The sequence below is a fragment of the Scyliorhinus torazame genome, chromosome 7 (genome assembly GCF_047496885.1).
Source record: "Scyliorhinus torazame isolate Kashiwa2021f chromosome 7, sScyTor2.1, whole genome shotgun sequence".
Lineage (NCBI taxonomy): Eukaryota > Metazoa > Chordata > Chondrichthyes > Carcharhiniformes > Scyliorhinidae > Scyliorhinus > Scyliorhinus torazame.
This window is the reverse complement of record NC_092713.1, coordinates 7,506,272-7,533,767: the sequence shown is the minus strand read 5'-3', so window position 1 is coordinate 7,533,767 and position 27,496 is coordinate 7,506,272. Positions and strand designations below refer to the sequence as shown.

The following is a 27,496-nucleotide window of genomic DNA, read 5'->3' as shown; positions in this document are numbered from 1 at the left end:
CCGGTGTCACACAAGGCCTCGCACAACCCGGTGTTACACAAGGCCTTGCACAACCCGGTGTTACACAAGGCCTCACACAACCCAGTGTTACACAAGGCCTCACACAACCCGGTGTTACAGAAGGCCTCGCACAACCCGGTGTCACACAAGGCCTCACACAACCCGGTGTCACACAAGGCATCACACAACCCGGTGTTACAGAAGGCCTCGCACAACCCGGTGTCACACAAGGCCTCACACAACCCGGTGTCACACAAGGCCTCACAGAACCCGGTGTTATGGAAGGCCTCGCACAAACCGGTGTCACACATGGCCTCACACAACCTGGTGTTACACAAGGCCTCGCACAACCCGGTGTTACACAAGGCCTCGCACAACCCGGTGTTACACAAGGCCTCGCACAACCCGGTGTCACACAAGGCCTCACACAACCTGGTGTTACACAAGGCCTCGCACAACCCGGTGTCACACAAGGCCTTGCACAACCCGGTGTCACACAAGCCCTCGCACAATCTGGTGTCACACAAGGCCTCACACAACCCGGTGTTACACAAGGCCTCGCACAACCCGGTGTCACACAAGGCCTCGCACAACCCGGTGTTACACAAGGCCTCGCACAACCCGGTGTTATACAAGGCCTCGCACAACCCGGTGTCACACAACGCCTTGCACAACCCGTGATACACAAGGCCTCACACAACCCGGTGTTACAGAAGGCCTCACACAACCCGATGTTACACGAGGCCTCACACAACTCGGTGTTACACAAGGCCTCACACAACCCGGTGTTACAGAAGGCCTCGCACAAACCGGTGTCACACAAGGCCTCACACAACCCGGTTGTGGCGCACAAAGACTCCGTGAGACAAACAGAGTGAAGTCGATGAGGCTTTATTAAGCGTGTCTGTTCCCCAGCAGCCCGATAGTAAACTGGCATGCGGGGGAAGGCACCGGCTTCTTATACTTCGCCTTCAGGGCGGAGTATGAGGTCAACGGCCAACCAGGACCCGGGATCTGTCAGCCAATGACATTAGGGCTTCCAGTCCCACATGACCCCCAATACATACTACCACACCGGTGTCACACAAGGCCTCGCACAACCTGGTGTTACACAAGGCCTCACACAACCTGGTGTCACAAGCCTTCGCACAACCTGGTGTTACACAAGGCCTCACACAACCTGGTGTTACACAAGGCCTCACACAACCTGGTGTTACACAAGGCCTCGCACAACCGGGTGTCACACAAGGCCTCGCACAACCCGGTGTCACACAAGGCCTTATCAAGCTGCTGTTTTCAGTTAGTCTGTCAGCCAGCAACTGAGGTTCCTAGTAACCATCCTCATATACACAGCAACCAGTGGATTCCAAATCGCTACTGTTCAAACATTGAGAGACAGTGCCAACTGCTTGGAAAGACAAAGGTTGAATTAGTGTTTGTAATGGAAACAGTTTCAGGAAACCACATTCAGCTCACCTCGTCATTTCAGACTGGTGCAAAGAAGCAAGCTGCATTTTTATAGCAACTCTCAGAACACCCCAAACTGCATAGCAGCCATTGGTCCAAATTTCACGCTTCCCTATTGGCGGGTTTTTAGGCGGGTGGGGAGCATGAAATTGAAGGAATGGGATTGACTCCGGATTCCTATCTGCCCCGACCAATCAGCGATTTTACACTGGGGCAGGCAAAGTCTTGGACAGAAACCCCCCCCTTACCCCAATTGAGGGCCCTGAATGGCCAATATCAATATTGGTCACTTAAGGAGCATTTCCTGGCCAGCCTCACTGTTTACGCTGGTGGGAGGAATGACCTTGTATGGGGTAAGCCCACATGGTTAAAGGACTTAGACCTCGGATGGGAATTGGGATGTGGGTCTGGGACGTGGCTTCGATCAGAAGGTCCCCCCCCACCCCACCCTATACTCTGCTCCGAGACCTTGATCACCCCCTTTATATGCCCCCTTCCCACCCTCGGATTCCTTGATTTTACGTTGGCCCCTACCGCCCAGCACCCGTTACTGCAGCTTCACAGCTCCAGGGTCCCAAGTTCGATTCCCGGCTTGGGTCACTGTCTGTGTGGACTCTGCACATCCTCCCCGTGGCTGCGTGGGTTTCCTCCGGGTGCCCCGGTTTCCTCCCACAGTCCAAAGACGTGCAGGTTAGGAGGATTGGCCACGATAAATTGCCCTTAGTGTCCAAAATTGCCCTTAGTGTTGGGTGGGGTTACTGGGTTATGGGGATAGGGTGGAGGTGTGGGTTTGGGTAGGGTGCTCTTTCCAAGAGCCGGAGCAGACTCGATGGGCCAAATGGCCTCCTTCTGCACTGTAAATTCAATGATTCAGACGTAGTCTGAGACTTCCTCATGAAATTCCTCTTCAATCCACTGCAGCGTCCGTTACTGCAGCGCCCGTTACAGCAGCGCCTGTTACTGCAGCACCCGTTACTGCAGCGCCTGTTACTGCAGCGCCTGTTACTGCAGCGCCCGTTATAGCAGCGCCTGTTACTGCAGCACCTGTTACAGCAGTGCCCGTTACTGCAGCACCTATTACTGCAGCACCTGTTACTGCAGCGCCTGTTACTGCAGCACCTGTTACTGCAGCGCCTGTTACTGCAGCACCTGTTACTGCAGCACCTGTTACTGCAGCGCCTGTTACTGCAGTGCCTGTTACTGCAGCGCCTGTTACTGCAGCGCCTGTTACTGCAGCGCCCGTTACTGCAGCGCCCATTACTGCAGCGCCCGTTACTGCAGCGCCTGTTACTGCAGCACCTGTTACTGCAGCGCCTGTTACCTCAGCACCTGTTACTGCAGCACCTGTTACAGCAGCACCTGTTACTGCAGCACCTGTTACTGCAGTGCCCGTTACTGCAGTGCCCGTTACTGCAGTGCCCGTTACTGCAGCGCCTGTTACTGCAGCACCTGTTATTGCAGCACCTGTTACTGCAGCGCCTGTTAGTGCAGCGCCTGTTACTGCAGCGCCTGTTACTGCAGCACCTGTTACTGCAGCACCTGTTACTGCAGCACCTGTTACTGCAGCACCTGTTACTGCAGCGCCCGTTACTGCAGCGCCTGTTACTGCAGCACCTGTTACTGCAGCGCCTGTTACCGCAGCACCTGTTACTCCAGCATCCGTTACTGCAGCACGGGTTACTGCCGCACCTGTTACTGCAGCACCTGTTACTGCAGCGCCTGTTACTGCAGTGCCCGTTACTGCAGCACCTGTTACTGCAGCACCTGTTACTGCCGCACCTGTTACTGCAGCGCCTGTTACTGCAGTGCCCGTTACTGCAGCACCTGTTACTGCAGCACCTGTTACTGCCGCACCTGTTACTGCAGCGCCTGTTACTGCAGTGCCCGTTACTGCAGCGCCTGTTACTGCAGCACCTGTTACTGCAGCACCTGTTACTGCAGCACCTGTTACTGCCGCACCTGTTACTGCAGCGCCTGTTACTGCAGCACCTGTTACTGCAGCGCCTGTTACAGCAGCACCTGTTACTGCAGCGCCTGTTACTGCAGCGCCTGTTACTGCAGCGCCTGTTACTGCAGAACCTGTTACAGCAGCGCCTGTTACCGCAGCGCCTGTTACTGCAGTACCCGTTACTGCAGCGCCTGTTACTGCAGCACCAGTTACAGCAGCGCCTGTTACCGCAGCGCCTGTTACTGCAGTACCCGTTACTGCAGCACCTGTTACTGCCGCACCTGTTACTGCAGCACCTGTTACTGTAGCACCTGTTACTGTAGCACCTGTTACTGCAGCGCCTGTTACTGCAGCGCCTGTGACTGCAGCGCCTGTTACTGCTGCGGCCATTACTGCAGGGCCTGTTACTGCAGCACCTGTTACTGCAGCGCCTGTTACTGCAGCACCTGTTACTGCAGCACCTGTTACTGCAGCACTTGTCACTGCAGCGCCCGTTACTGCAGCGCCCGTTACTGCAGCGGCCGTTACTACAGCGCCTGTTACTGCAGCACCTGTTACTGCAGCGGCCATTACTGCAGAACCTGTTACCGCAGCGCCTGTTACTGCAGTGCCCGTTACAGTAGCGCCCGTTACTGCAGCGCCTGTTACTGCAGCACCTGTTACTGCAGCACCTGTTACTGCAGCACCTGTTACTGCAGCACCTGTTACTGCACTGCCTGTTACTGCAGCGCCTGTTACTGCAGCACCTGTTACAGCAGCGCCTGTTACTGCAGCACCTGTTACTGCAGTGCCTGTTACTGCAGCGCCTGTTACTGCAGCGCATGTTACTGCAGCACCTGTTACAGCAGCGCATGTTACTGCAGCGCCCGTTACTGCAGCGCCTGTTACTGCAGCGCATGTTCCTGCAGTGCCTGTTACTGCAGCACCTGTTACTGCAGCGCCTTTTACTGCAGCGCATGTTACTGCATGCCTGTTACTGCAGCACCTGTTACTGCAGTGCCTATTACTGCAGCACCTGTTACTGCAGCGGCCATTACTGCAGCGCCTGTTACTGCAGCACCTGTTACTGCAGTGCCTGTTACTGCAGTGCCTGTTACAACAGCACCTGTTACTGCAACGCCTGTTACTGCAGCGCCCGTTACTGCAGCACCTGTTACTGCAGCGCCTGTTACTGCAGCACCTGTTACTGCAGCGCCTGTTACTGCAGCGCCCGTTACTGCAGCGCCTGTTACTGCAGCGCCCGTTACTGCAGCACCTGTTACTGCAGCGCCTGCTACTACAGTGCCTATTATTGCAGAACCTGTTACTGCAGCGCCTGTTACTGCAGAGGCTGTTACTGCAGCGCCCGTTACTGCAGCGGCTGTTACTGCAGCGCCTGCTACTACAGTGCCTGTTACTGCAGCGCCTGTTACTGCAGCGCCCATTACTGCAGTGCCTGTTACTGCAGCGCCTGTTACAGAAGCGCCTGTTACTGCACCATCTGCTACTGCAGCACCTCTTACGGCAGCGCCCGTTACTGCAGCGCTTGTTACTGCAGCACGTGTTACTGCACCACTTGTTACTGCAGCACCTGTTACTGCAGCGCCCGTTACTGCAGCACCTGTTACTGCAGCACCTATTACGCATCACCTGATACTACAGCACCCGTTACTGCAGCACCTGGTATTGCACCTCACGTTACTGGAGCACCTGTTACTGCAGCACCTGTTACAGCAGCACCTGTTACTGCAGTACCTGTTACTGCAGCGCCTGTTACTGCAGCGCCTGTTACTGCAGCGCCTGTTACTGCAGCACCTGTTACTGTCGCGCCTGTTACTGCAGCACCTGTTACTGCAGCGCCTGTTACTGCAGCGCCTGTTACTGCAGCGCCTGTTACTGCAGCGCCTGTTTCTGCAGCGCCCGTTTCTGTAGCGCCTGTTACTGCAGCACCTGTTTCTGCAGCGCCTGTTACTGCAGTGCCTGTTACTGCAGTCCCTGTTACTGCAGCACCTGTTACTGCAGCGCCTGTTACTGCAGCGCCTGTTATTGGAGCACCTGTTACTGCAGCGCCTGTTACTGCAGCGCCCGTTACTGCAGCGCCCGTTACTGCAGCACCTGTTATTGCAGCGCCTGTTACTGCGGCGCCTGTTACAGCAGCGCCTGTTACTGCAGCACGTATTACTGCAGCACCTGTTACTGCCGCACCTGTTACTGCAGCACCTGTTACTGCAGCACCTGTTGCTGCAGCACCTATTATTGCAGCATCTGTCGTTGCAGTGCCTGTTACTGCAGCGCCTGTTACTGCAGCGACTGTTACTGCAGCGCCTGTTACTGCAGCACCTGTTACTGCAGCACCTGTTACTGCAGCGCCTGTTATTGCAGTGCCCGTTACTGCAGCGCCTGTTATTGCAGCGCCCGTCACTGCAGCGGCTGTTACTGTAGCGCCTGTTACAGCAGCACCTGTTACTGCAGCACCCATTACTGCAGCACCTGTTACTCCAGCACCCGTTACTGCAGCGCCTGTTACTGCAGCACCTGTTACTGCAGCACCTGTTGCTGCAGCACCTATTATTGCAGCATCTGTTATTGCAGTGCCAAGTACTGCAGCACCTGTTACTCCAGCACCAGTTACTGCACTGCCTGTTACTCCAGTGCCTGTTACTGCAGCACCTGTTACAGCAGCGCCTGTTACTGCAGCACCTGTTACTGCAGTGTCTGTTACTGCAGCGCCTGTTACTGCAGCGCCTGTTACTGCAGCACCTGTTACAGCAGCGCATGTTACTGCAGCGCCCGTTAATGCAGCGCCTGTTACTGCAGTGCATGTTACTGCAGTGCCTGTTACTGCAGCACCTGTTACTGCAGCGACTTTTACTGCAGCGCATGTTACTGCAGTGCCTGTTACTGCCGCACCTGTTACTGCAGTGCCTATTACTGCAGCACCTGTTACTGCAGCGGCCATTACTGCAGCGCCTGTTACTGCAGCACCTGTTACTGCAGCGCCTGTTACTGCAGTGCCTGTTACAGCAGCACCTGTTACTGCAACGCCTGTTACTGCAGCGCCCGTTAATGCAGCACCTGTTACTGCAGCGCCTGTTACTGCAGCATCTGTTACTGCAGCGCCAGTTACTGCAGCACCTGTTACTGCAGCACCAATTACGCATCACCTGATACTGCAGCACCCGTTACTGCAGCACCCGTTACTGCAGCACCTGGTATTGCACCTCACGTTACTGCAGCACCTGTCACGTTACTGCAGCGGCCATTACTGCAGCGCCTGTTACTGCAGCACCTGTTACAGCAGCACCTCTTACTGCAGCACCTGTTACTGCAGCGCCTGTTACTGCAGCGCCTGTTACTGCAGCACCTGTTACTGTAGCGCCTGTTACTGCATCACCTGTTGCTGCAGCGCCTGTTACTGCAGCGCCTGTTACTGCAGCGCCTGTTACTGCAGCGCCTGTTACTGCAGCACCTGTTACTGCAGCGCCTGTTACTGCAGCGGCTGTTACTGCAGCACTTGTTACTGCAGCACCTGTTACTGTCGCGCCTGTTACTGCAGCACCTGTTACTGCAGCGCCTGTTACTGCAGCGCCTGTTACTGCAGCGCCTGTTACTGCAGCGCCTGTTTCTGCAGCGCCCGTTTCTGTAGCGCCTGTTACTGCAGCACCTGTTTCTGCAGCGCCTGTTACTGCAGTGCCTGTTACTGCAGCGCCTGTTACAGCAGCACCTGTTACTTCAGCCCCTGTTACAGCAGCACCTGTTACTGCAGCAGCCGTTACTGCAGCACCTGTTACTGCAGCACCTGTTACTGCAGAGCCAGTCACTGCAGCACCTGTTACTGCAGTGCCTGTTACTGCAGCACCTGTTACTGCAGCACCTGTTGCTGCAGCGCCTATTACTGCAGCGTCTGTTACTGCAGTGCCTGTTACTGCAGCACCTGTTACTGCAGCGCCTGTTACTGAAACGACTTTTACTGCAGCACCTGTTGCAGCAGTGCCCGTTACTGCAGCAACCGTTACTGCAGCGCCCGCTACTGCAGCGCCCGTTACTGCAGCGCCTGTTACTGCAGCACCTGTTACTGCAGCGCCTGTTGCTGCCGTGCCCGTTACTGCAGCACCTGTTACTGCAGCACCTGTTACTGCCGCACCTGTTACTGCAGCGCCCGATACTGCAGCGCCCGTTACTGCAGTGCCCATTACTGCAGCACCTGTTACGGCAGCACCTGTTACTGCAGCACCTGTTACTGCAGCGCCTGTTACTGCAGCACCTGTTACTGCAGCACCTGTTACTGCAGCACCTGTTACTGCAGCGCCTGTTACTGCAGCACCTGTTACTGCAGCACCTGTTACTGCAGCGCCTTTTACTGCAGCGTCCGTTACTGCAGCGCCTGTTACTGCAGCGCCTGTTACTGCAGCACCTGTTACTCCAGCACCTGTTACTGCAGCGCCTGTTACTGCAGCGCCTGTTGCTGCAGCGTCCGTTACTGCAGCGCCTGTTACTGCAGCGCCTGTTACTGCAGCACCTGTTACTCCAGCACCTGTTACTCCAGCACCTGTTACTGCAGCGCCTGTTACTGCAGCACCTGTTGCTGCAACGCCCGTTACTGCAGCACCCGTTACTGCAGCGCCTGTTACTGCAGCGCCTGTTACTGCAGCACCTGTTACTGCAGCGCCCGTTACTGCAGTGCCCGTTACTGCAGCACCTATTACTGCAGCACCTGTTACTGCAGCGCCTGTTACTGCAGCGCATGTTACAGCAGCGCCTGTTACTCCAGCACCCGTTACTGCAGCGCCTGTTACTGCAGCACCTGTTACTGCAGTGCCTGTTACTGCAGCACCTGTTACTGCAGAGCCTGTTACAGCAGCACCTGTTACTGCAGCGCCTGTTACAGCAGCGCCTGTTACTGCAGCACCTGTTACTGCAGCGCCTGTTACTGCAGCACCTGTTACTGCAGAGCCTGTTACAGCAGCGCCCGTTACTGCAGCACCTGTTACTGCAGCGCCCGTTACTGCAGTGCCCATTACTGCAGCACCTGTTACAGCAGCGCCTGTTACAGCAGCACCTGTTACTGCAGCGCCCATTACTGCAATGCCTGTTACTGCAGCACCTGTTACAGCAGCGCATTTTACTGCAGCGCCCGTTACTGCAGCGCCCGTTACTGCAGCGCCTGTTACTGCAGCGCCTTTTACTGCAGCGCATGTAACTGCAGTGCCTGTTGCTGCAGCACCTGTTACTGCAGTGCCTATTACTGCAGCACCTGTCACTGCAGTGCCTGTTACTGCAGCACCTGTTACTGCAGCACCTGTTACTCCAGTGCCTGTTACTGCAGAACCTGTTACCGCAGCGCCTGTTACTGCAGTGCCCGTTACAGTAGCGCCCGTTACTGCAGCGCCTGTTACTGCAGCGCCTGTTACTGCAGCACCTGTTACTGCAGCACCTGTTACTGCAGCACCTGTTACTGCACTGCCTGTTACTGCAGCGCCTGTTACTGCAGCACCTGTTACAGCAGCGCCTGTTACTGCAGCACCTGTTACTGCAGTGCCTGTTACTGCAGCGCCTGTTACTGCAGCGCCTGTTACTGCAGCTCCTGTTACAGCAGTGCCTGTTACAGCAGCACCTGTTACTGCAACGCCTGTTACTGCAGCGCCCGTTACTGCAGCGCCTGTTACTGCAGCGCCCGTTACTGCAGCACCTGTTACTGCAGCACCTATTACGCATCACCTGATACTGCAGCACCCGTTACTGCAGCAACCGTTACCGCAGCACCTGTTATTGCACCTCACGTTACTGCAGCACCTGTTACTGCAGCACCTGTTATTGCACCTGACGTTACTGCAGCACCTGTTACAGCAGCACCTGCTACTGCAGCGCCTGTTACTGCAGCGCCTGTTACTGCAGCGCCTGTTACTGCAGCACCTGTTACTGTAGCGCCTGTTACTGCAGCGCCTGTTACTGCAGCGCCTGTTACTGCAGCGCCTGTTACTGCAGAGCCTGTTACTGCAGCGCCCATTACTGCAGCGCCCGTTACTGCAGCGTCCGTTACTGCAGCACCTGTTATTGCAGCGCCTGTTACTGCAGAGCCTGTTACAGCACCTATTACTGCAGCACTTGTTACTGCAGCGCTTGTTAGTGCAGCGCCTGTTACTGCAGCACCTGTTACTGGAGCGCCTGTTACTGCAGCACCTGTTACTACAGCACCTGTTACTGCAGCACCTGTTGCTGCAGCACCTATTATTGCAGCATCTGTTATTGCAGTGCCCGGTACTGCAGCACCTGTTACTCCAGCACCAGTTACTGCACTGCCTGTTACTGCAGTGCCTGTTACTGCAGCACCTGTTACAGCAGCGCCTGTTACTGCAGCACCTGTTACTGCAGCGCCCGTTACTGCAGCGCCCGTTACTGCAGCGCCTGTTACTGCAGCGCCTTTTACTGCAGCGCATGTAACTGCAGTGCCTGTTGCTGCAGCACCTGTTACTGCAGTGCCTATTACTGCAGCACCTGTCACTGCAGTGCCTGTTACTGCAGCACCTGTTACTGCAGCACCTGTTACTCCAGTGCCTGTTACTGCAGAACCTGTTACCGCAGCGCCTGTTACTGCAGTGCCCGTTACAGTAGCGCCCGTTACTGCAGCGCCTGTTACTGCAGCGCCTGTTACTGCAGCACCTGTTACTGCAGCACCTGTTACTGCAGCACCTGTTACTGCACTGCCTGTTACTGCAGCGCCTGTTACTGCAGCACCTGTTACAGCAGCGCCTGTTACTGCAGCACCTGTTACTGCAGTGCCTGTTACTGCAGCGCCTGTTACTGCAGCGCCTGTTACTGCAGCACCTGTTACAGCAGCGCATGTTACTGCTGCGCCTGTTACTGCAGCGCATGTTACTGCAGTGCCTGTTACTGCAGCGCCTGTTACTGCAGCGCCTGTTACTGCAGCGCATGTTACTGCAGTGCCTGTTACTGCAGTACCTGTTACTGCAGCGCCTTTTACTGCAGCGCATGTTACTGCAGTGCCTGTTACTGCAGCACCTGTTACTGCAGTGCCTATTACTGCAGCACCTGTTACTGCAGCGGCCATTACTGCAGTGCCTGTTACTGCAGCACCTGTTACTGCAGCGCCTGTTACTGCAGTGCCTGTTACAGCAGCACCTGTTACTGCAACGCCTGTTACTGCAGCGCCCGTTACTGCAGCGCCTGTTACTGCAGCGCCCGTTACTGCAGCACCTGTTACTGCAGCACCTATTACGCATCACCTGATACTGCAGCACCCGTTACTGCAGCAACCGTTACTGCAGCACCTGTTATTGCACTTCACGTTACTGCAGCACCTGTTACTGCAGCACCTGTTATTGCACCTGACGTTACTGCAGCACCTGTTACAGCAGCACCTGTTACTGCAGCACCTGCTACTGCAGCGCCTGTTACTGCAGCGCCTGTTACTGCAGCGCCTGTTACTGCAGCACCTGTTACTGTAGCGCCTGTTACTGCAGCGCCTGTTACTGCAGCGCCTGTTACTGCAGCGCCTGTTACTGCAGCGCCTGTTACTGCAGCAGCTGTTACAGCAGCGCCTGTTACTGCAGCACCTGTTACTGCAGCACCTGTTACTGCAGCACCTGTTACTGCCGCACCTGTTACTGCAGCGCCCGATACTGCAGCGCCCGTTACTGCAGCGCCCATTACTGCAGCACCTGTTACTGGAGCGCCTGTTACTGCAGCACCTGTTACTACAGCACCTGTTACTGCAGCACCTGTTGCTGCAGCACCTATTATTGCAGCATCTGTTATTGCAGTGCCCGGTACTGCAGCACCTGTTACTCCAGCACCAGTTACTGCACTGCCTGTTACTGCAGTGCCTGTTACTGCAGCACCTGTTACAGCAGCGCCTGTTACTGCAGCACCTGTTACTGCAGTGCCTGTTACTGCAGCGCCTGTTACTGCAGCGCCTGTTACTGCAGCACCTGTTACAGCAGCGCATGTTACTGCAGCGCCCGTTAATGCAGCGCCTGTTACTGCAGCGCATGTTACTGCAGTGCCTGTTACTGCAGCACCTGTTACTGCAGCGCCTTTTACTGCAGCGCATGTTACTGCAGTGCCTGTTACTGCCGCACCTGTTACTGCAGTGCCTATTACTGCAGCACCTGTTACTGCAGCGGCCATTACTGCAGCGCCTGTTACTGCAGCACCTGTTACTGCAGTGCCTGTTACTGCAGCGCCTGTTACTGCAGCGCCTGTTACTGCAGCACCTGTTACAGCAGCGCATGTTACTGCAGCGCCCGTTAATGCAGCGCCTGTTACTGCAGCGCATGTTACTGCAGTGCCTGTTACTGCAGCACCTGTTACTGCAGCGCCTTTTACTGCAGCGCATGTTACTGCAGTGCCTGTTACTGCCGCACCTGTTACTGCAGTGCCTATTACTGCAGCGCCTGTTACTGCAGCACCTGTTACTGCAGCGCCTGTTACTGCAGTGCCTGTTACAGCAGCACCTGTTACTGCAACGCCTGTTACTGCAGCGCCCGTTAATGCAGCACCTGTTACTGCAGCGCCTGTTACTGCAGCACCTGTTACTGCAACGCCCGTTACTGCAGCACCTGTTACTGCAGCACCTATTACGCATCACCTGATACTGCAGCACCCGTTACTGCAGCACCCGTTACTGCAGCACCTGGTATTGCACCTCACGTTACTGCAGCACCTGTTACTGCAGCACCTGTTACTGCAGCACCTGTTACAGCAGCACCTCTTACTGCAGCACCTGTTACTGCAGCGCCTGTTACTGCAGCGCCTGTTACTGCAGCACCTGTTACTGTAGCGCCTGTTACTGCAGCACCTGTTACTGCAGCGCCTGTTACTGCAGCGCCTGTTACTGCAGCGCCTGTTACTGCAGCACCTGTTACTGCAGCGTCTATTACTGCAGCGGCTGTTACAGCAGCACCTGTTACTGCAACGCCTGTTACTGCAGCGCCCGTTAATGCAGCACCTGTTACTGCAGCGCCTGTTACTGCAGCACCTGTTACTGCAACGCCCGTTACTGCAGCACCTGTTACTGCAGCACCTATTACGCATCACCTGATACTGCAGCACCCGTTACTGCAGCACCCGTTACTGCAGCACCTGGTATTGCACCTCACGTTACTGCAGCACCTGTTACTGCAGCACCTGTTACTGCAGCACCTGTTACAGCAGCACCTCTTACTGCAGCACCTGTTACTGCAGCGCCTGTTACTGCAGCGCCTGTTACTGCAGCACCTGTTACTGTAGCGCCTGTTACTGCAGCACCTGTTACTGCAGCGCCTGTTACTGCAGCGCCTGTTACTGCAGCGCCTGTTACTGCAGCACCTGTTACTGCAGCGTCTATTACTGCAGCGGCTGTTACTGCAGCACTTGTTATTGCAGCACCTGTTACTGCAGCGCCCGTTTCTGTAGCGCCTGTTACTGCAGCACCTGTTTCTGCAGCGCCTGTTACTGCAGTGCCTGTTACTGCAGCACCTGTTACTGCAGCGCCTGTTACTGCAGCACCTGTTACTGCAGCACCTGTTACTGCAGCACCTGTTACTGCAGTGCCCGTTACTGCAGCACCTGTTTCTGCAGCGCCTGTTACTGCAGCACCTGTTACTGAAGAGCCTGTTACAGCAGCACCTGTTACTGCAGTGCCTGTAACTGCACCGCCTGTTATTGCAGCACCTGTTACTGCAGCGCCTGTTACTGCAGCGCCCGTTACTGCAGCGCCTGTTACAGCAGCGCCTTTTTCTGCAGCACCTATTACTGCAGCGCATGTTAGTGCAGCGCCTCTTACTGCAGCACGTGTTACTGGAGCGCCTGTTACTGCAGCACCTGTTACTACAGCACCTGTTACTCCAGCACCTGTTGCTGCAGCATCTGTTATTGCAGTGCCCGTTACAGCAGCACCTGTTACTTCAGCCCCTCTTACAGCAGCACCTGTTACTGCCGCAGCCGTTACTGCAGCACCTGTTACTGCAGCACCTGTTACTGCAGAGCCAGTCACTGCAGCACCTGTTACTGCAGTGCCTGTTACTGCAGCACCTGTTACTGCAGCACCTGTTACTGCAGCGCCTATTACTGCAGCGCCTGTTACTGCAGTGCCTGTTACTGCAGCACCTGTTACTGCAGCGCCTGTTACTGAAGCGGCTTTTACTGCAGCACCTGTTGCAGCAGTGCCCGTTACTGCAGCAACCGTTACTGCAGCGCCCGCTACTGCAGCGCCCGTTACTGCAGCGCCTGTTACTGCAGCACCTGTTACTGCAGCGCCTGTTGCTGCTGTGCCCGTTACTGCAGCACCTGTTACTGCAGCACCTGTTACTGCCGCACCTGTTACTGCAGCGCCCGATACTGCAGCGCCCGTTACTGCAGTGCCCATTACTGCAGCACCTGTTACTGCAGCACCTGTTACTGCAGCGCCTGTTACTGCAGCACCTGTTACTGCAGCACCTGTTACTGCAGCACCTGTTACTGCAGCGCCTGTTACTGCAGCACCTGTTACTGCAGCACCTGTTACTGCAGCGCCTTTTACTGCAGCGTCCGTTACTGCAGCGCCTGTTACTGCAGCGCCTGTTACTGCAGCACCTGTTACTCCAGCACCTGTTACTGCAGCGCCTGTTACTGCAGCGCCTGTTGCTGCAGCGTCCGGTACTGCAGCGCCTGTTACTGCAGCGCCTGTTACTGCAGCACCTGTTACTCCAGCACCTGTTACTCCAGCACCTGTTACTGCAGCGCCTGTTACTGCAGCGCCTGTTGCTGCAACGCCCGTTACTGCAGCACCCGTTACTGCAGCGCCTGTTACTGCAGCGCCTGTTACTGCAGCACCTGTTACTGCAGCGCCCGTTACTGCAGTGCCCGTTACTGCAGCACCTATTACTGCAGCACCTGTTACTGCAGCGCTTGTTACTGCAGCGCCCGTTACTGCAGTGCCCGTTACTGCAGCGCCTGTTACTGCAGCACCTGTTACTGCAGCACCTGTTACTGCAGCGCCTGTTACTGAAGCGGCTTTTACTGCAGCACCTGTTGCAGCAGTGCCCGTTACTGCAGCAACCGTTACTGCAGCGCCCGCTACTGCAGCGCCCGTTACTGCAGCGCCTGTTACTGCAGCACCTGTTACTGCAGCGCCTGTTGCTGCCGTGCCCGTTACTGCAGCACCTGTTACTGCAGCACCTGTTACTGCCGCACCTGTTACTGCAGCGCCCGTTACTGCAGCGCCCGTTACTGCAGTGCCCATTACTGCAGCACCTGTTACTGCAGCACCTGTTACTGCAGCGCCTGTTACTGCAGCGCCTGTTACTGCAGCACCTGTTACTGCAGCACCTGTTACTGCAGCACTTGTTACTGCAGCGCCTGTTACTGCAGCACCTGTTATTGCAGCACCTGTTACTGCAGCGCCTGTTACTGCAGTGTCCGTTACTGCAGCGCCTGTTACTGCAGCGCCTGTTACTGCAGCACCTGTTACTCCAGCACCTGTTACTGCAGCGCCTGTTACTGCAGCGCCTGTTGCTGCAGCGTCCGTTACTGCAGCACCTGTTACTGCAGCGCCTGTTACTGCAACACCTGTTACTCCAGCACCTGTTACTCCAGCACCTGTTACTGCAGCACCTGTTACTGCATCGCCTGTTGCTGCAACGCCCGTTACTGCAGCACCCGTTACTGCAGCGCCTGTTACTGCAGCGCCTCTTTCTGCAGCACCTGTTACTGCAGCGCCCGTTACTGCAGCGCCCGTTGCTGCAGCGCCTGTTACTGCAGCGCCTGTTCCTGCAGTGCCTGTTACTGCAGCACCTGTTACTGCAGTGCCAGTTACAGCAGCGCCTGTTTCTGCAGCACCTGTTACTGCAGCGCCCGTTACTGCAGCGCCTGTTACTGCAGCGCCTGTTCCTGCAGTGCCTGTTACTGCAGCACCCGTTACTGCAGCGCCCGTTACTGCAGCGCCCGTTACTGCAGCGCCCGTTACAGCAGCGCCTGTTCCTGCAGCGCCTGTTACTGCAGCACCCGTTACTGCAGCACCCGTTACTGCAGCACCTGTTACTGCAGCAACCATTACTGCAGCACCTGTTCCTGCAGCGCCTGTTACTGCAGTGCCCGTTACTGCAGCACCAGTTACTGCAGCACCCGTTACTGCAGCACTCGTTACTGCAGCACCTGTTCCTGCAGCGCCTGTTACTGCAGCGCCTGTTACTGCAGCGCCCGTTACTGCAGCACCAGTTACTGCAGCGCCTGTTACTGCAGCGCCTGTTACTGCAGCGCCCGTTACTGCAGCACCCGTTACTGCAGCATCTGTTACTGCTGCACCTGTTACTGCAGCGCCTGTTACTGCAGCACCTGTTACTGCAGAACCTGTTACTGCAGTGCCCGTTACTGCAGCGCCCGTTGCTGCAGCGCCTGTTACTGCAGCGCCTGTTCCTGCAGTGCCTGATACTGCAGCACCTGTTACTGCAGTGCCGGTTACAGCAGCGCCTGTTTCTGCAGCACCTGTTACTGCAGCGCCCGATACTGCAGCGCCTGTTACTGCAGCGCCTGTTCCTACAGTGCCTGTTACTGCAGCACCCGTTACTGCAGCGCCCGTTACTGCAGCGCCCGTTACTGCAGCGCCTGTTCCTGCAGCGCCTGTTACTGCAGCGCCCGTTACTGCAGCACCCGTTACTGCAGCACCTGTTACTGCAGCAACCATTACTGCAGCACCTGTTCCTGCAGCGCCTGTTACTGCAGCGCCCGTTACTGCAGCACCCGTTACTGCAGCACCCGTTACTGCAGCACCCATTACTGCAGCACCTGTTCCTGCAGCGCCTGTTACTGCAGCGCCTGTTACTGCAGCGCCCGTTACTGCAACACCTGTTACTGCAGCGCCTGTTACTGCAGCGCCTGTTACTACAGCGGCACCCGTTACTGCAGCGCCTGTTACTGCAGCACCTGTTACTGCAGCGCCTGTTACTGCAGCATCTGTTACTGCAGCGCCCGTTACTGCAGCACCTGTTACTGCAGCGCCTGTTACTGCAGCACCTGTTACTGCAGCGCCAGTTACTGCAGCGCCTGTTACTGCAGCGCCTGTTACTGCAGCGCCTGTTACTGCAGCACCTGTTACTGCAGCACCTGGTACTGCAGCACCCGTTACTGCAGCGCCTGTTACTGCAGCGCCTGTTACTGCAGCACCTGTTACTGCAGCACCTGTTACTGCAGCACCTGTTACTGCAGTGCCCGTTACTGTAGTGCCCGTTACTGCAGCACCTATTACTGCAGCACCTGTTACTGCAGCGCCTGTTACTGCAGCGCCTGTTACTGCAGCGCCTGTTACTGCAGCACCTGTTACTGCAGCACCTGTTACTGCAGTGCCCGTTACTGCAGCACCTGTTACTGCAGCGCCCGTTACTGCAGCGCCCGTTACTGCAGCGCCTGTTACTGCAGCACCTGTTACTGCAGCTACTATTACTGCAGCGCCTGTTACCGCAGCGCCCGTTACTGCAGCACCTGTTACTGCAGCACCTGTTACTGCACTGCCTGTTACTGCAGTGCCTGTTACTGCAGCACCTGTTACTGCAGTGCCTGTTACTGCAGTGCCTGTTACTGCAGCACCTGTTACTACAACGCCCGTTACTGCAGCACCCGTTACTGCAGCACCTGTTACTGCAGTGCCTGTTACTGCAGTGCCTGTTACTGCAGCACCTGTTACTGCAGCACCTGTTACGTCAGTGCCTGTTACTGCAGCACCTGTTACTGCAGCACCTGTTACTGCAGTGCCTGTTACTGCAGTGCCTGTTACTGCAGCACCTGTTACTGCAGTGCCTGTTACTGCAGTGCCTGTTACTGCAGCGCCTGTTACTGCAACGCCCGTTACTGCAGCACCCGTTACTGCAGCGCCTGTTACTGCAGCACCTGTTACTACAGCACCTGTTACTGCAGCACCTGTTGCTGCAGCATCTGTTATTGCAGTGCCCGTTACTGCAGCACCTGTTACTGTAGCGCCTGTTACAGCAGCACCTGTTACTTCAGCCCCTGTTACAGCAGCACCTGTTACTGCCGCAGCCGTTACTGCAGCACCTGTTACTGCAGAGCCAGTCACTGCAGCTCCTGTTACTGCAGTGCCTGTTACTGCAGCACCTGTTACTGCAGCACCTGTTACTGCAGCGCCTATTACTGCAGCGCCTGTTACTGCAGAGCCTGTTACTGCAGCGCCTGTTACTGAAGCGGCTTTTACTGCAGCACCTGTTGCAGCAGTGCCCGTTACTGCAGCAACCGTTACTGCAGCGCCCGCTACTGCAGCGCCCGTTACTGCAGCGCCTGTTACTGCAGCACCTGTTACTGCAGCGCCTGTTGCTGCCGTGCCCGTTACTGCAGCACCTGTTACTGCAGCACCTGTTACTGCCGCACCTGTTACTGCAGCGCCCGATACTGCAGCGCCCGTTACTGCAGTGCCCATTACTGCAGCACCTGTTACTGCAGCACCTGTTACTGCAGCACCTGTTACTGCAGCGCCTGTTACTGCAGCACCTGTTACTGCAGCACGTGTTACTGCAGCACCTGTTACTGCAGCGCCTGTTACTGCAGCACCTGTTACTGCAGCACCTGTTACTGCAGCGCCTTTTACTGCAGCGTCCGTTACTGCAGCGCCTGTTACTGCAGCGCCTGTTACTGCAGCACCTGTTACTCCAGCACCTGTTACTCCAGCACCTGTTACTGCAGCGCCTGTTACTGCAGCGCCTGTTGCTGCAACGCCCGTTACTGCAGCACCCGTTACTGCAGCGCCTGTTACTGCAGCGCCTGTTACTGCAGCACCTGTTACTGCAGCGCCCGTTACTGCAGTGCCCGTTACTGCAGCACCTATTACTGCAGCACCTGTTACTGCAGCGCTTGTTACTGCAGCGCCCGTTACTGCAGTGCCCGTTACTGCAGCACCTGTTACTGCAGCGCCTGTTACTGCAGCACCTGTTACTGCAGCACCTGTTACTGCAGTGCCTGTTACTGCAGCACCTGTTCCTGCAGCACCTATTACTTCAGCGCCTGTTACTGCAGTGCCTGTTACTGCAGCACCTGTTACTGCAGCGCCTGTTACTGAAGCGGCTTTTACTGCAGCACCTGTTGCAGCAGTGCCCGTTACTGCAGCAACCGTTACTGCAGCGCCCGCTACTGCAGCGCCCGTTACTGCAGCGCCTGTTTCTGCAGCACCTGTTACTGCAGCGCCTGTTGCTGCCGTGCCCGTTACTGCAGCACCTGTTACTGCAGCACCTGTTACTGCCGCACCTGTTACTGCAGCGCCCGTTACTGCAGCGCCCGTTACTGCAGTGCCCATTACTGCAGCACCTGTTACTGCAGCACCTGTTACTGCAGCACCTGTTACTGCAGCGCCTGTTACTGCAGCACCTGTTACTGCAGCACCTGTTACTGCAGCACTTGTTACTGCAGCGCCTGTTACTGCAGCACCTGTTATTGCAGCACCTGTTACTGCAGCGCCTGTTACTGCAGCGTCCGTTACTGCAGCGCCTGTTACTGCAGCGCCTGTTACTGCAGCACCTGTTACTCCAGCACCTGTTACTGCAGCGCCTGTTACTGCAGCGCCTGTTGCTGCAGCGTCCGTTACTGCAGAACCTGTTACTGCAGCGCCTGTTACTGCAACACCTGTTACTCCAGCACATGTTACTCCAGCACCTGTTACTGCAGCGCCTGTTACTGCATCGCCTGTTGCTGCAACGCCCGTTACTGCAGCACCCGTTACTGCAGCGCCTGTTACTGCAGCGCCTCTTTCTGCAGCACCTGTTACTGCAGCGCCCGTTACTGCAGCGCCCGTTGCTGCAGCGCCTGTTACTGCAGCGCCTGTTCCTGCAGTGCCTGTTACTGCAGCACCTGTTACTGCAGTGCCAGTTACAGCAGCGCCTGTTTCTGCAGCACCTGTTACTGCAGCGCCCGTTACTGCAGCGCCTGTTACTGCAGCGCCTGTTCCTGCAGTGCCTGTTACTGCAGCACCCGTTACTGCAGCGCCCGTTACTGCAGCGCCCGTTACTGCAGCGCCCGTTACAGCAGCGCCTGTTCCTGCAGCGCCTGTTACTGCAGCACCCGTTACTGCAGCACCCGTTATTGCAGCACCTGTTACTGCAGCAACCATTACTGCAGCACCTGTTCCTGCAGCGCCTGTTACTGCAGTGCCCGTTACTGCAGCACCAGTTACTGCAGCACCCGTTACTGCAGCACTCGTTACTGCAGCACCTGTTCCTGCAGCGCCTGTTACTGCAGCGCCTGTTACTGCAGCGCCCGTTACTGCAGCACCAGTTACTGCAGCGCCTGTTACTGCAGCGCCTGTTACTGCAGCGCCTGTTACTGCAGCACCTGTTACTGCAGCACCTGGTACTGCAGCACCTGGTACTGCAGCACCTGTTACTGCAGCGCCTGTTACTGCAGCACCTGTTACTGCAGCACCTGTTACTGCAGCGTTCGTTACTGCAGCGCCTGTTACTGCAGCGCATGTCACTGCAGCGCCTGTTACTGCAGCGCCTGTTGCTGGAATGCCTGTTACTGCAGCACCTGTTACTGCAGCGCCTGTTACTGCAGTGCCTGTTACTGCAGCACCTGTTACTGCAGCGCCTGTTACTGCAGCGCCCGTTACTGCAGCACCCGTTACTGCAGCATCTGTTACTGCTGCACCTGTTACTGCAGCGCCTGTTACTGCAGCACCTGTTACTGCAGAACCTGTTACTGCAGCGCCCGTTACTGCAGCGCCCGTTGCTGCAGCGCCTGTTACTGCAGCGCCTGTTCCTGCAGTGCCTGATACTGCAGCACCTGTTACTGCAGTGCCGGTTACAGCAGCGCCTGTTTCTGCAGCACCTGTTACTGCAGCGCCCGTTACTGCAGCGCCTGTTACTGCAGCGCCTGTTCCTACAGTGCCTGTTACTGCAGCATCCGTTACTGCAGCGCCCGTTACTGCAGCGCCCGTTACTGCAGCGCCTTTTCCTGCAGCGCCTGTTACTGCAGCGCCCGTTACTGCAGCACCCGTTACTGCAGCACCTGTTACTGCAGCAACCATTACTGCAGCGCCTGTTACTGCAGCGCCCGTTACTGCAGCACCCGTTACTGCAGCACCCGTTACTGCAGCACCCATTACTGCAGCACCTGTTCCTGCAGCGCCTGTTACTGCAGCGCCTGTTACTGCAGCGCCCGTTACTGCAACACCTGTTACTGCAGGGCCTGTTACTGCAGCGCCTGTTACTACAGCGCCTGTTACTGCAGCACCCGTTACTGCAGCACCCGTTACTGCAGCACCTGTTACTGCAGCGCCTGTTACTGCAGCGCCTGTTACTGCAGCGCCTGTTACTGCAGCACCTGTTACTGCAGCACCTGGTACTGCAGCACCCGTTACTGCAGCGCCTGTTACTGCAGCACCTGTTACTGCAGCGCCTGTTACTGCATCGCCTGTTGCTGCAACGCCCGTTACTCCAGCACCTGTTACTGCCGCGCCTGTTACTGCAGCGCCTGTTGCTGCAGCGTCCGTTACTGCAGCACCTGTTACTGCAGCGCCTGTTACTGCAACACCTGTTACACCAGCACCTGTTACTCCAGCACCTGTTACTGCAGCGCCTGTTACTGCATCGCCTGTTGCTGCAACGCCCGTTACTGCAGCACCCGTTACTGCAGCGCCTGTTACTGCAGCGCCTCTTTCTGCAGCACCTGTTACTGCAGCGCCCGTTACTGCAGCGCCCGTTGCTGCAGCGCCTGTTACTGCAGCGCCTGTTCCTGCAGTGCCTGTTACTGCAGCACCTGTTACTGCAGTGCCAGTTACAGCAGCGCCTGTTTCTGCAGCACCTGTTACTGCAGCGCCCGTTACTGCAGCGCCTGTTACTGCAGCGCCTGTTCCTGCAGTGCCTGTTACTGCAGCACCCGTTACTGCAGCGCCCGTTACTGCAGCGCCCGTTACTGCAGCGCCCGTTACAGCAGCGCCTGTTCCTGCAGCGCCTGTTCCTGCAGCGCCTGTTACTGCAGCACCCGTTACTGCAGCACCCGTTACTGCAGCACCCGATACTGCAGCAACCATTACTGCAGCACCTGTTCCTGCAGCGCCTGTTACTGCAGTGCCCGTTACTGCAGCACCCGTTACTGCAGCACTCGTTACTGCAGCACCTGTTCCTGCAGCGCCTGTTACTGCAGCGCCTGTTACTGCAGCGCCTGTTACTGCAGCGCCCGTTACTGCAGCACCAGTTACTGCAGCGCCTGTTACTGCAGCGCCTGTTACTGCAGCGCCTGTTACTGCAGCACCTGTTACTGCAGCACCTGGTACTGCAGCACCTGTTACTGCAGCGCCTGTTACTGCAGCACCTGTTACTGCAGCACCTGTTACTGCAGCGTTCGTTACTGCAGCGCCTGTTACTGCAGCGCATGTCACTGCAGCGCCTGTTACTGCAGCGCCTGTTGCTGGAATGCCTGTTACTGCAGCACCTGTTACTGCAGCGCCTGTTACTGCAGTGCCTGTTACTGCAGCACCTGTTACTGCAGCGCCTGTTACTGCAGCGCCCGTTACTGCAGCACCCGTTACTGCAGCATCTGTTACTGCTGCACCTGTTACTGCAGCGCCTGTTACTGCAGCACCTGTTACTGCAGAACCTGTTACTGCAGCGCCCGTTACTGCAGCGCCCGTTGCTGCAGCGCCTGTTACTGCAGCGCCTGTTCCTGCAGTGCCTGATACTGCAGCACCTGTTACTGCAGTGCCGGTTACAGCAGCGCCTGTTTCTGCAGCACCTGTTACTGCAGCGCCCGTTACTGCAGCGCCTGTTACTGCAGCGCCTGTTCCTACAGTGCCTGTTACTGCAGCACCCGTTACTGGAGCGCCCGTTACTGCAGCGCCCGTTACTGCAGCGCCTGTTCCTGCAGCGCCTGTTACTGCAGCGCCCGTTACTGCAGCACCCGTTACTGCAGCACCTGTTACTGCAGCAACCATTACTGCAGCACCTGTTCCTGCAGCGCCTGTTACTGCAGCGCCCGTTACTGCAGCACCCGTTACTGCAGCACCCGTTACTGCAGCACCCATTACTGCAGCACCTGTTCCTGCAGCGCCTGTTACTGCAGCGCCTGTTACTGCAGCGCCCGTTACTGCAACACCTGTTACTGCAGCGCCTGTTACTGCAGCGCCTGTTACTACAGCGCCTGTTACTGCAGCACCCGTTACTGCAGCACCCGTTACTGCAGCACCTGTTACTGCAGCGCCTGTTACTGCAGCGCCTGTTACTGCAGCGCCTGTTACTGCAGCACCTGTTACTGCAGCACCTGGTACTGCAGCACCCGTTACTGCAGCGCCTGTTACTGCAGCACCTGTTACTGCAGCGCCTGTTACTGCAGCATCTGTTACTGCAGCGCCCGTTACTGCAGCACCTGTTACTGCAGCGCCTGTTACTGCAGCACCTGTTACTGCAGCGCCAGTTACTGCAGCGCCTGTTACTGCAGCGCCTGTTACTGCAGCGCCTGTTACTGCAGCACCTGTTACTGCAGCACCTGGTACTGCAGCACCCGTTACTGCAGCGCCTGTTACTGCAGCGCCTGTTACTGCAGCACCTGTTACTGCAGCACCTGTTACTGCAGCACCTGTTACTGCAGTGCCCGTTACTGTAGTGCCCGTTACTGCAGCACCTATTACTGCAGCACCTGTTACTGCAGCGCCTGTTACTGCAGCGCCTGTTACTGCAGCGCCTGTTACTGCAGCACCTGTTACTGCAGCACCTGTTACTGCAGTGCCCGTTACTGCAGCACCTGTTACTGCAGCGCCCGTTACTGCAGCGCCCGTTACTGCAGCGCCTGTTACTGCAGCACCTGTTACTGCAGCTACTATTACTGCAGCGCCTGTTACCGCAGCGCCCGTTACTGCAGCACCTGTTACTGCAGCACCTGTTACTGCAGTGCCTGTTACTGCAGTGCCTGTTACTGCAGCACCTGTTACTGCAACGCCCGTTACTGCAGCACCCGTTACTGCAGCACCTGTTACTGCAGTGCCTGTTACTGCAGTGCCTGTTACTGCAGCACCTGTTACGTCAGTGCCTGTTACTGCAGCACCTGTTACTGCAGCGCCTGTTACTGCAGTGCCTGTTACTGCAGTGCCTGTTACTGCAGCACCTGTTACTGCAGTGCCTGTTACTGCAGTGCCTGTTACTGCAGCGCCTGTTACTGCAACGCCCGTTACTGCAGGACCCGTTACTGCAGCGCCTGTTACTGCAGCGCCTCTTTCTGCAGCACCTGTTACTGCAGCGCCCGTTACTGCAGCGCCCGTTGCTGCAGCGCCTGTTACTGCAGCGCCTGTTCCTGCAGTGCCTGTTACTGCAGCACCTGTTACTGCAGTGCCGGTTACAGCAGTGCCTGTTTCTGCAGCACCTGTTACTGCAGCGCCCGTTACTGCAGCGCCTGTTACTGCAGCATCTGTTACTGCAGCACCTGTTACTGCAGCACCTGTTACTGCAGCGCCTGTTACTGCAGCGTCCGTTACTGCAGCGCCTGTTACTGCAGCGCATGTCACTGAAGCGCCTGTTACTGCAGCGCCTGTTGCTGCAATGCCTGTTACTGCAGCACCTGTTACTGCAGCACCTGTTACTGCAGTGCCTGTTATGCAGCACCTGTTACTGCAGCGCCTGTTACTGCAGCGCCCGTTACTGCAGCACCCGTTACTGCAGCGCCTGTTACTGCTGCACCTGTTACTGCAGCGCCTGTTACTGCAGCGCCTCTTTCAGCAGCACCTGTTACTGCAGCGCCCGTTACTGCAGCGCCCGTTGCTGCAGCGCCTGTTACTGCAGCGCCTGTTCCTGCAGTGCCTGTTACTGCAGCACCTGTTACTGCAGTGCCGGTTACAGCAGCGCCTGTTTCTGCAGCACCTGTTACTGCAGCGCCTGTTACTGCAGCGCCTGTTACTGCAGCGCCTGTTCCTGCAGTGCCTGTTACTGCAGCACCCGTTACTGCAGCGCCCGTTACTGCAGCGCCCGTTACTGCAGCGCCTGTTCCTGCAGCGCCTGTTACTGCAGCGCCCGTTACTGCAGCACCCGTTACTGCAGCACCTGTTACTGCAGCAACCATTACTGCAGCACCTGTTCCTGCAGCGCCGTTACTGCAGCACCCGTTCCTGCAGCGCCCGTTACTGCAGCACCCGTTACTGCAGCACCTGTTCCTGCAGCGCCTGTTACTGCAGCGCCTGTTACTGCAGCGCCCGTTACTGCAACACCTGTTACTGCAGCGCCTGTTACTGCAGCGCCTGTTACTACAGCGCTTGTTACTGCAGCACCCGTTACTTCAGCACACGTTACTGCAGCACCTGTTACTGCAGCGCCAGTTTAATGCAGCGCCTGTTACTGCAGCGCCTGTTACTGCAGCGCCTGTTACTGCAGCACCTGTTACTGCAGCACCTGGTACTGCAGCACCCGTTACTGCAGCGCCTGTTACTGCAGCGCCTGTTACTGCAGCGCCTGTTACTGCAGCGCCTGTTACTGCAGCACCTGTTACTGCAGCGCCTGTTACTGCAGCGCCTGTTACTGCAGCACCTGTTACTGCAGTGCCCGTTACTGCAGTGCCCGTTACTGCAGCACCTATTACTGCAGCACCTGTTACTGCAGCGCCTGTTACTGCAGCACCTGTTACTGCAGCACCTGTTACTGCAGCGCCTGTTACTGCAGCACCTGTTACTGCAGCACCTGTTACTGCAGTGCCCGTTACTGCAGCACCTGTTACTGCATCGCCCGTTACTGCAGCACCTGTTACTGCAGCCCCTGTCACTGCAGCACCTGTTACTGCAACAGCATAATTTTATACATCTCAGTCCTGTCCCCCCTCAGTCTCCTCTGCTCCAAGGAAAACAATCCCAGTCTATCCAATCTCTCTTCATAACGAACTCTCTCCAGCCCAGGCAACATCCTGGAAAATCTCCTCTGCTCCCTTTCCAGTGCGATCACATCCCTCCTATAATGTGGATTCCAGAACTGCTCACAATACTCTAGCTGTGAGCTAATCAATATTTTATACAGTTCCAGCATAACCTCCCTGCTCTTAAACTCTCCGCCTCGGCTAATAAAGGCAAGTTTACCATCTGCCTTCTTACCCATTGTACCCACCGGCTCTGCTACCTTATGGGACGGGTGTACATGCACACCAAGGTCCCTCTGATCCTCGCTGCTTCCCAGGGTCCTGCCGTTTATCCTGTATTCCCTCGCCTTCCCTGTCCTGCCCAAGAGCATCACCCCACACTTACCCGGATTGAATTCCATTTGCCACTAATCAGTTTTGCATCGGAGCTTTGGATGAGTTGAAAATGGAGGTTTCAATGTGGGAGGCTGCCTGCCCGAGCAAAGTCCCGGTCGGTGAGAGAATACCCAGTCTCTTACACTTCTCAGCACAGTATTAAAGTTGCTGACAGAAGTGAATCAGATGGTTATGGTCGGGCAGGCGTTTGCTGAGGGAGCAGTTGAAGCAGACTGAATAATAACTTTCAAAATGGAATTTGCCTTTTTTTGACTCTTCACTATAACTGTGCCGAGAGTTTGGGAGATTGGAAAAGGTGAGTGACTGCAGCAGAGAGCGATTTCCTTCACCGTACACAAGTCATGCTGACAGCTATTGTGTTGCTGAATAATAAGGTTTTAACAGAGTGGAGTTTTCAGTAATGTTATTCACTGTAAAACAAACAGGAGCATCACAATTTAAGCTCACCTGTCTTAAACCAAGTCACTCAATGGCCGCAGCTACCGGGACTTGGCATATTCCTGTTGACGTGTCCTTTGAAAGTTATCTCTCAACAGAGGCGGCTGGGTTTCACAGAAAGAAGTTCAGCTCAGTGAACACGATCGGGTTTCCAGCTCAGGTTCTTCATGTGGACACGGTCACCTGCGGTTAGCTCCCTGTGGAGACAAGCTGCGGATTTCTCCGGTAACACAGATCAGGAACAAAAGGTTGTCTGCTTTGCTGCGTCCAGGTCTACCGGAGGCCGGGATTTTCCAGTCCTCTCCACTGTGGGAATTGCTGCAGGCATTCGGAAAACCTGCTGGACCAGTGAAATGTCCGTTGAGAGGGCGGCAAGGTGGCACAGTGGTTAGCACTGCTGCCTCACGGCGCTGAGGACCCAGGTTCGATCCCGGCTCTGGGTCACTGTCCGTGTGGAGTTTGCACATTCTCCCCGTGTTTGCGTGGGTGTCACCCCCACAACCCAAAGATGTGCAGGGTGGGTGGATTGGCCACGCTAAATTGCCCCTTAATTGGAAAAAATGAATTGCGTACTCTAAATTTTTTTTTAAAATATCCGTTGACGTGGTGGAAATGCTGACACTGCCAGTGCTGGATAAGGGAGTACTGCACTGTTGATTACAGTTTTTGAGAAGGGGACAAGGTGGGGCGGTACGGTACCACAGTGGTTAGCACTGTTGCTTCACAGCTCCAGGGTCCCGGGTTCGATTCCCGACTTGGGTTGCTGTCTGTGCGGAGTCTGCACGTCCTCCCCGTGTGTGCGTGGGTTTCCTCCGGGTGCTCCGGTTTCCTCCCACAGTCCAAAGATGTGCAGGTTAGGTAGATTGGCCACGATAAATTGCCGTTAGTGACCAAAGATTAGGTGGGGTTACTGGATTATGGGGATGGGGTGGAAGTAATGAGGGATTGCTGCACTATCAGAGGGTCAGTGCTGAGGGAGTGCCGCACTGTCAGAGGGTCAGTACTGAGGGTGTGCTGCACTATCAGAGGGTCAGTGCTGAGGGAGTGCTGCACTGTCAGAGGGTCAGTGCTGAGGGAGCGCCGCACTATCAGAGGGTCAGTACTGAGGGAGTGCTGCACTGTCAGAGGGTCAGTACTGAGTGAGTGCCGCACTGTCAGAGGGTCAGTACTGAGGGAGTGCTGCACTGTCAGAGGATCAGTACTGAGGGAATGCTGCACTGTCAGAGGATCAGTACAGAGGGAGTGCTGCACTGTCAGAGGGTCAGTCCTGAGGGAGTGCTGCACTGTCAGAGGGTCAGTACCGAGGGAATGCTGCACTGTCAGAGTGTCAGTACTGAGGGAGTGCTGCACTGTCAGAGGGTCAGTCCTGAGGGAGTGCTGCACTGTCAGAGGGTCAGTACCGAGGGAGTGCTGCACTGTCAGAGTGTCAGTACTGAGGGAGTGCTGCACTGTCAGAGGGTCAGTACCGAG

At 56.3% G+C, this 27,496-nt stretch overlaps 2 protein-coding genes across 2 annotated transcripts in view; both read left to right on the top strand.

Moving 5' to 3' along the window:
• The window catches only part of tnni3k (TNNI3 interacting kinase), a 210,991-nt gene that overhangs the window by 177,905 nt on the left and 5,590 nt on the right, over positions 1 to 27,496 (top strand). The gene's annotated exons all lie outside the window — the stretch shown is intronic.
• Positions 1 to 27,496, top strand: part of LOC140427215 (uncharacterized) — a 41,006-nt gene that overhangs the window by 9,994 nt on the left and 3,516 nt on the right. Inside the window, exon 3 of the mRNA XM_072512827.1 lies at positions 14,879 to 15,498. Within this exon, the coding sequence (XP_072368928.1) occupies positions 14,879 to 15,498 (620 nt within the window). The remainder of the gene's footprint in view (positions 1 to 14,878; positions 15,499 to 27,496) is intronic.